The sequence below is a fragment of the Dermatophagoides farinae genome, chromosome 5 (genome assembly GCF_024713945.1).
Source record: "Dermatophagoides farinae isolate YC_2012a chromosome 5, ASM2471394v1, whole genome shotgun sequence".
Lineage (NCBI taxonomy): Eukaryota > Metazoa > Arthropoda > Arachnida > Sarcoptiformes > Pyroglyphidae > Dermatophagoides > Dermatophagoides farinae.
In genome coordinates, this window is record NC_134681.1 from 2,155,036 (window position 1) to 2,164,918 (window position 9,883).

At 31.2% G+C, this 9,883-nt stretch overlaps 2 protein-coding genes across 3 annotated transcripts; one reads left to right on the forward strand and one right to left on the reverse strand.

Moving 5' to 3' along the window:
* Positions 1-1,862: 1,862 nt before the first annotated feature.
* LOC124498843 (uncharacterized) lies at positions 1,863-7,824 on the forward strand. 2 transcript variants are annotated; one of them, XM_075731069.1, is made up of 4 exons: positions 1,863-3,430; positions 3,495-3,806; positions 3,866-5,230; positions 5,293-7,824. In XM_075731069.1, the coding sequence occupies exons 1-4, from the start codon at positions 2,815-2,817 to the stop codon at positions 7,671-7,673; spliced, it is 4,674 nt and encodes a 1,557-aa protein (XP_075587184.1). In that variant the 5' UTR covers positions 1,863-2,814; the 3' UTR covers positions 7,674-7,824. The 2 variants fall into 2 exon arrangements, with proteins under 2 accessions (XP_075587184.1, XP_075587185.1); XM_075731070.1 differs by having other exon boundaries at positions 3,869-5,230.
* On the reverse strand, positions 7,710-9,845 carry PIG-T (phosphatidylinositol glycan anchor biosynthesis class T). The gene is made up of 2 exons (XM_047063349.2): positions 9,579-9,845; positions 7,710-9,510 (listed from the first exon to the last, which is right to left on the reverse strand). The coding sequence occupies exons 1-2, from the start codon at positions 9,766-9,768 to the stop codon at positions 7,808-7,810; spliced, it is 1,893 nt and encodes a 630-aa protein (XP_046919305.2). The 5' UTR covers positions 9,769-9,845; the 3' UTR covers positions 7,710-7,807.
* Positions 9,846-9,883: the final 38 nt, after the last annotated feature.

Genomic DNA, 9,883 nt, shown 5'->3' on the forward strand with positions numbered 1-9,883 from the left:
CAATTTTCAGTCTCTCTCTCTCTCTCTCTCTCTCTCTCTCTCTCTCTCTCTCTCTCTCTCTCTCTCTCTCTCTCTCTCTCTCTCTCTCTCTCTCTCTCTCTCTCTCTCTCTCTCTCTCTCTCTCTCTCTCTCTCTCTCTCTCTCTCTCTCTCTCTCTCTCTCTCTCTCTCTCTCTCTCTCTCTCTCTCTCTCTCTCTCTCTCTCTCTCTTTTGTTACATGCACAAACATTGAATTCAATTCATTTTCTCTCTCTCACACACACACAAAATCCTCAATCAATCTTAAATCTAAACCTAAAGAATTATTGTTTTTTTTATGTTTTGTTTCTCTCAATCCATACCATTCAGCATACAATACACAAAGGTTTTTTTTTCAACGGTAAAGGAGTAAAGGAGAACATAAAAAAACCATACTTTTAGGTAGGTAGAAAAGTTTTTTTTTCTTCTTCTTGGAAGATGGAAATAATGAACAAGAAAAAAAAATTATTACCGTTGCGTACACACACACACAAACAGTAGCACAATGTGAATTGGATGAAAACAAAAACAAAACCGAAAAGTTTTTTTTTTGCCGCCATTTTCTCTCCAAAATCAAGACACACACACACACACACACACAAACAGTAGCACAATGTGAATTGGATGAAAACAAAAACAAAACCGAAAAGTTTTTTTTTTGCCGCCATTTTCTCTCCAAAATCAAGACACACACACACACACACACACGCAGAGTGTATTTCATTTCTCTTTATCCAATGGAAAAAAAACAGAAGCGATTCACATTTTCATTTCTTGGATTTTGAATTAGAAAAAAAAATACCGTAAAGTTTTTTTTCCATTCATTTCAAGTGATGAAAAGTCAGACAAGACACACACACACACACACACATACACTGACAATCGACAATTTTTTTTTTTTGAATTTTGTGATTTTATTTTCAGTGGTGATTCTTTGTTTTCATTCTGTTTTTTTTCCATCGAAAACCAACCACCTACACACCTACACACACACATTATCCGGTAATTGAACCCGAACAAAACATCCAATTCAATCATAATCGAATCATAGGCATTTAAATTTTTTCATTTTTTCATTTTTTTTTTTGGTGTGCACGTCTTGTATACAACAAAAAAAAGTCAAGCCCTTTTTTTTCGTTCACTCATTTCATCAATTCACACTCCTACACGCTAATAGTGTGATGAAACAAACCAAGAAAAAAAAACAACCGATGAATCCATCATTTTCAAATGACCAGAAAAAAAAGTGAAAAACAATAGATTCCAAAAATAACAGAGAAAAACAATTTCTTTTCTTGAAAAAATTGTTTTTAAAAACAAATAATTTTTCAGTGTGTGTGTTTGTTGTTTTTATGCAATGTCATAATAATGTCAACTGAAAAACATTTCTTAAGCGTGTGTGTGTGTGTGATGTGTGTGTTTGTGGTGTTTTGAATTCCATATATTATATATCGATATTCAACCAACAACGACATGATGATGCTGACAAAAAAAAAAAACTGACACCAATTCACATTCATCATTGATGAATGAATATGAATGACCAACACAATCAAATTACTTACTACTACTGACCAAAAAAAAAAAAAACAAAAAAAAATTGAATTGAACTTTTTTATTTTCCACTGAAATTCAAGAAAAAAAAATACATACAAATTATGCATATTCATCATCATCATCATCATCAAAATTGAAATTGAAATAAGACAAAATTTTTTGCAATGAATAAATGATGATGATGCTGTTTACAATGAAAAAAAAACTACTGAATTACGATTCGAAATAGTAAAACATTACCGAATTGTAGAAAATATAATCACGAAAACGTCACGCAAACACACACACACACACACACACACATACACACACATACACAGATATTAATCCATAATAATCATCATTATTTTCTGTTTGTCTGTTTGTTTGTTTGTTTGTTTGTCTGTAAAATCAAATTGAATTCATCCAAAAAAAATACAACAGAAAAAATGAGAAAAACAGAAAAAAAATATTTCCAAATGGTCGTGTTGTTGTTGGCCATTCAAGATAAAAATGTCCAATGAAATTGATCATTTTGTTTGTTTGTTTTTTTTTCTATTATTGAAAATGAAAAACAAAAAAATTTGCCAAGTAGATTTGCCATCATCATCATCATCGTCAACCAAAAAAAAAAATCACAACTATGACAATTTTTAGGCTATTTTGATCCAAATGAGAAACAATAGCAAAATCAGTTTTTGTTCATTTTCCACGTGAAAAATATCATCATCAACGAAAAAAAGCCGGTAAATTTGCCAAAATAAAAAAAACCTGCATTGGTTTGAATGCAGATTGTGAGCTGCTGGAATTGGTTTCAAAAAAAATTTTTTTTATCTCGTTTAAAATAGAAAAAAAAGGAAATTGTTTCGTTGTGGTTTTCTTTTCCCCATTCACATACATATTAGAAATCAATCAATTGATTTCTGATCAAATCTATCCAATCGTTTCAATATTGATTGGCGACAATCGATTGAATATATATATATGATATAATCATCATCGGCAAATTTAATTTTTCTTCTTCTTGTCATCATCATTAAAATTCAATTTGATTTGATACTTTTTTCCCGTGATGGTGTAGAAAAAAAAAATTAAAATAAAATTATCATTCAACAGCGACAGTTTTTTTTGTTTTGTTTTCATTTTTCAAAATTGAAAATTCACCATTACTCACTCACTCACTCTTTCTTTTTCCCTGAAGAAAAGAAAACGTTTTTCTCAGCCCATATCTCAGCTCATCAAATCAAAAATCTAACACGAATGAATCATCAAACTTACAAACAACAAACGATGGCATCGAAAATATTCTTCAAATCATCACCATTGTTGATGATTTTAATTTCAATTCAAATCAATTCAATACGATCATCGTACTCGTCATCTGATCATTCATCATCATCATCATCATTATTAATAAATCATCGATTAATGCCATTTCGATCATCATCATCGTTGGAAATTAATGATTATAATGATGATGATGATCAAACAACGACAACAACGACGACTACTACAACGATTGAACCAGATTTAATGAATGATGAAAAATTATGTTTGTTTGATACGACGACGACAACAACAGCAACAAAATCCGATAAACAATATGGATCATCAAATAATTCGATTGCAATCAATTGTCGTATGCAAATATTCAAAAAAATTTCATCATCACAATCATTGATTGATAATCAAAAGATTTTAGCCAGTTTTTTGCAAAAAAATAATAATCCAGATAATAATTATCATAATCATCGTCGTTTTACATCCACATTATCATCAATCATTACTGGACCATCAGCGCCGCCGCCTACATCATCGTCATCGACAAATTTTACAGATCTATCCAATAAAGTTATTTCACCACTTTCACTTAATGGTAAGTTGATTTTTTTTTTTGTTTGAAATTTGAAATATTACTCATCATTGAACATTTATATTAGTAAAAACATCACCAAATGGTGAAATAACCGTTATAAATGGTAAAACTGTAACATCCATACATTATGATCATGATTTTCAACATAATCATCAATCACCACCGCCATCATTACAATCAATATCATCACATTCATCATTACCATTGATTGCTGCTGCATCATCATCATCGCCATCACAATCATCATCATCATCATCATCATCGAAAGAACAATTATCATTATCAACATTATCACCGATCGTATATTTTGAAAATGAATCAAAAAATCTGTTCTCTAAAATCAATTTGATAGATCATACGAAAACGACAAATTCAGGTGAGAATTTTTTTTATTTTGTTTGCCAATTTTTGATTTTCTTTTCTTTTTTCTTCCAGAAGATGAAATACATCATCATCAACAAAAATTATCACCGAAATCAAGTTCATTACAATTTGGTGCTAAAATCATACGTAACAATAATTTACCTACCGTACAACCATTGCCGTCTAGTGGCGATAAATCAAATTCATTACCAAATTATGTTGGATCAATTGTAAGAACGGTATCACCGAATTTAAATGATTATGGAACAATTTCAACAACAACAACAACACCTACTACTACTACTACGGCGGCAACAACAACAACAACATTGAAACCACAATCATCGGCTATAATTCGTGATAAATATCGTATCGATTATCTAAGACAACGTTATAATAAATCAAAATTATTTAATTCAACATCAACAACAACAACGACAACAGAATCAACAATTGGAAATGATAATCAATCATCATCACCGGCACCGGTTTATACGACAACTAAACCATTATTTCGTAATCATAATAATCATGGAAAATTTTTATGGAAAAATCGAAATTCTAACCCAACAACAACAATGAATGTAACTGAAATTGATCCAATACAATCATCGGATAAACGAATGGAAATTCAACGTATGAAACCAAAATCTATGTTGAAATCAATTCAAACAAAAAATCGTCAACAAGATACAATGAAATGGCGTCCATATCATCAACGAACATTGAAAACATCGACATCTACAACTTCAACGACCACAACAACATCAACGACAACAACGTCGACGACCACTACTACTACAACTATGGCACCACCAGCACCCGTATATAAACATCCGGAGCAGGAAATTCATCAAAATTCACAAGATTTAAAAAATTCAATAAAAACAACAGAATCGTCACAAAATTTACAGATACCTAAACCACCACAATCTTCATTGGATTATTCATTCATGTCAGATATGATGATGATGAGAAATGTGCCAACAACAACGCCATCAACTATTACAACAATGGTAACACCACCAAATTATCATCCATTTAATATTGATGATGATGACGATGATGAAAATTTGAAACTTAGTGAAATTTTTGATCGAAAATTCAACATGATCAATGAAATTTATCGAAAAAAATCACAACAAAATATTGATCATCATCATCATCAATCTGATTTATTGAAATTGGCCACGATAAAACCATCATCTCCACCAACGACAACACAGCCACCAGAAGTATTTGTTACGATTGAGAATAAATTCTATGTATTGCGCAATAATACACCTGTTGTACATCATCAGATTCAGGATCTTGATGAACCATCAATTCAGCCATTAGAGGTGAAAATATCAAATCAAGAGCCAACGATTTCTTCGATTCACCAAAATGCACCAACTATCCATCATCATCATCAGCATTATTTTCAGCAGCCACAATGTAAGGGTGAAATTTGAATTTTTTCTCTTTTTTACAATCAATTTTTTCTTCCATTTTTCTAGATGGACAAAAAATCAATCAACAACAATCATCGATAGATAATAATCCACAATATCCAGAATCATTGATGCATTTCGTGCAGAAATATAATGCAATACCGTTAATAAATCGACAGCAGCAACAATCGATGAATTCGATAATTAATCCACCATCATCATCGTTGGATTTTAATCAAGATTTTCAATCACCATCATTCACACCAACTGTAATACCATTACATCAACAACAACAACAACAACAACAGCAGCAGCAGCAGCAAAAGCCAAAATTTGAAAATTCAAATCTTAATAACGATGAATTATATCAAATGGATAAATATAATCGAAATAACCAGATGCTTAATCAAATGATGATGATGAATTCTGAATCAATGGAACAGGAAACAATTGATAATGGTAATGATAATCCATATACATTAGTAAGACATTATATACAGACATATACACCGGATGAAACGGAAATTTCTGGTTTTGAACAAGCGATGAATGTTATTCGTAATGATCTTAATGATAATCGGCAACAACAACAGCAACAACAACGACAACAACGACAGAAACCATTAATGTTTTTACCATTATCATTGACAACAACTACGACAACATCATTAAAACCAACAACAAATGATGATAATAATCATCACCATCATCATCATCATCAGGATGGTACGAAAATATTGCCGAGACCACCAGCAAAATTATATACAATGCCTAAAAATGCATATCTAGATCATCCACAATTGGAAACAATACATACACCACAGCAGATTTCTATTGATCCATTTTTAAAGACAATGATGGACATGATACAAGAACAAGCTGTAAATCGTTATAGTGATTTATCATCAATGAATCGTGGTAAACAATCATCATCATCATCATCAACAACAACAGCAGCCATTTCCAGACAACCAAATCATTCAATAGTGCATAATAGTTTGTCGGCTTCGGAATCACAACAAACAAATCGACGACAACGTAATAAACAAATGCAAATCCCATCACTATCACCATTGCCAAAATATTATTTTGGCATGCCAAGACCAATAATGATGAAATCACCACAACAACAACATGAACGAATAAAATCGTCGATATTTAATAATGATATCGATGATGATAATTTGGAATTAAAGTTAAATGATGTTTATGGTAGACCACAAAAATTGAAAACAATAGGTGATCTTTTGCAACAACAACAACAACAACAACAAATTTTGAAAAATCATGATTCTTCATCAACAAAATTATTGGATTCCAATTCACATGTTATCGTGGACAATGATAATAATCGACCACATTCTGAAACATTGTCGTCATCACCATTATTTCATAAAACACCGGAATCAATGATGACAATGATGAATGTTGATCCATTTGAAGAATTTTATGATCGTGATAGGATATTATCATTGAATAATGCATTAATTGATTATCCATCTATTCAATGGAAATTACCATTATCACCTACAGAAGTGGCAAAAAATGCTGAATTACAATATGAAAAAAATTATATAAAACAAACATTGCCATCATCAACTAATGAACAGAAAAATTATCATAATAATAAAACATTACAAAATGATGATCAGGATGCGGAAAAAATGAAACCATTATCCTCATCATCGGCAAATAGTATACAGAAATCAATATTATCGGTAATTGATAAAACAACTGGTCATCCATATAAACTGAGTAAATTAGGTGAATTATTATCATTGACCGGTTTATTTAATGCAATACAAACACAAACCAAACAGAATAACGATCAACAAGTTGATCAAAATAGTAATGGTAAACAAAAACAGATTCCCATCAATAGTCAATCATCAAAGTCAACATCAACATTGAATTCAGATGCAATACAGAAATCATTATTTGATTATGTTGCACAATCATTTAATCAACAATATCCATCGATTGATGATCGTAAATCTTATTATCATAATCAACCACAACAACTACAACAACAACAACAACAGCCGAATAAAATATCATCATCTAGCCCAACGAATGAATTGAAAAGACAATTATTGATACATAAAATGGGTGCCAAAATTTCTAGCAACAACAACAACATGGATAAGAATCAGAATCAAATGATGATGATTGATGATAGATTAATTCCAGATTCATCATCACAACAAACAATGATGATGATGATGACGGCGCCGGCGGCGGCGGTGGTAAAATCTCCAGAATTAATCATAAAGAAGATGAAATCTGCGAATAAACGACAACGACAACAACAACAACAACAACAGATGGCATTACCATTGATAACAATTGATTCAAATACGAAAAAAATTCGACGTCGTCGTTTAATGGCTAATGTTAAATCGTTGATAAAAGTGATTAATCGATTTAAATCATCATCATCAAAATAGTGACAACAAACAACAAACTGATGATGATACAGACACTTTTTTTTGATCATTTTATAATTTTTTTTATTAATTTTTATTATAATAAATGAGAAGATGAAAAAAAAAGAAATACAAAAGTTGATTTTCAAGAACATTTAAAAGAAAAAGAAACGTTTTTTAGTCTTCTGTGCTTTACCATGTTTCATTTGTGTATTCATCACTTTACGTGTGGTTAGATTATAGATTGGTCCAAATGCAATCGATAATGCCGTTGATACAAGACAAATGACATTATAAGGCATACTGAAATCCGGTGTAGGCATCATTATAATCAACGGTTCAGTATATAAACGTATTGGATGATTTTGTCGTAATAGTGCCATTGTTGCAGAAGCAGCAGCAAATGAATTGGAATTGTTGAAATATGAATGAAATATTTGTGGCAAAAATCGTTCATACGTACGGCTAGGATCTGATAATTGATGATTATTGCTATCGGCGAATAAAAATGTAACCGTTGCTGGATTTATATAAAGACCATGATTTGGATCCGGTGGAAATTCTGTCCAACGTAAAAATTGATGATCAAATTCAAAACGAATTTCAGTTAATGAATTTGGTGGAAGATTTAGTTGCACTTCAAGTTGATGTGGACGTATACGATCCTGTGCTGGTTCATAATGTAATTTTTTGGGCTGAATTTCTTTCATCAATTTGGATCCATCCAATGATCGTGATTCGATGTTCATTGTATGCAGATACATTCGTAGATACCATGGTATTGTATCTGTATAGATGGCATCAATACTAAATTGAAAACGATTCGTAAGCAGTACGGTAATACCACCAGTTTGAACACCAACACCACGTGAAAATCTTCGAACCTGTAAATTTTGATAATCAATTGGATAATTTAATTTTCCATCATATGAATTTGGATATTGTATTCCAATATTTAATCCAGTTTTCGATATTGATTCAGCCGATTCTGATTTTATTATTGATTTCAAATCATATTCAGCATATAGCCGTTGTTGTTTTTCTTTGATCATGATTGGTGATTGTTCAATAACAATTGATCCATATTTATCAGAATCGATACTTATAAATCTTGATGGTTCAATAAGAAGCTGTCCATTTGATGATGGATTATGATTCAATGGTGTAATGTCAACATAAATTAGACTTGTACTAGCAAGTGGACAATGACTATCTAATGATGAACCAAACAATGAATTCAATGTCCAACTATATTTACCATCCAACACTAATGGTGCATTGAATACAATGAGAATATTTTGTCGAAGTTCAATACCGTTGGTTGATGAACAATGATTAATATCCAAACAAGAGAAATGAAAATCAATTGATTGTGAAAAAAATTCGGTATCAAAAATATTTGTTGCATGTAGTAATGTGGCTAAACCTTTGTTACGTTGACATGGAAGCATTTTAGTGAATGGTGTAAGATTTTCTGTACAAATAGCTTCCTGTGGTAATGATGCCATATAACCATAATCATGATCAATATTTTCATCTTCAATTGGTTTCAATTTCAGAAATGGACGATACGAAATTTTTGGCCTGATGGTGACAGTTGGATTGATTAGATTTATGGATGCACAGAATTGGCCAGAAAGTAGACTAGTTAATTTATTCCAATTATTTTTTGAATTCAAATAAGCCGAAAACCATGCCCAAAGATGAGCGTTTGGTGATGTATCACGTGCAGGCAATCCCCAACGATCATATTTCCAATAACCTTTTGTTAGACTGAAATGTAATTCTTGAATTTCAAGCTGATGAAATAGACGTAATAATGATAATGGAAAAATGTCATTATGTTTGCCAGCATTTACTAGAACCGTGGGAGAAAAAAAACGATAGTTAGAAAAAATTGACAAGAAAAAAAACCGATTCATATACCACCAAATGGATGTGAGAGATTAGCAGTGATGAATGTTTTAAATTCAAAATGTGCCGAAATTTGGCCATCATTCAATGATCGTATGATGAGCTGTTCATCAAAATGTTCATCATTAACACCATGATTGGCTGAGATCGTTGTGAAAAAATTGATCAAAAGTAAGAGAAATTTCAATTGGAAGATCATCATTTATTTTGTTTTTGGAAAAAAGAAATTTTCAATCAATCAATAAACACACCATGATATGAAAAACACAGATTTACAAATGACAAAAAAAATCGGCTGATTCTGTACTAGTGTTTAT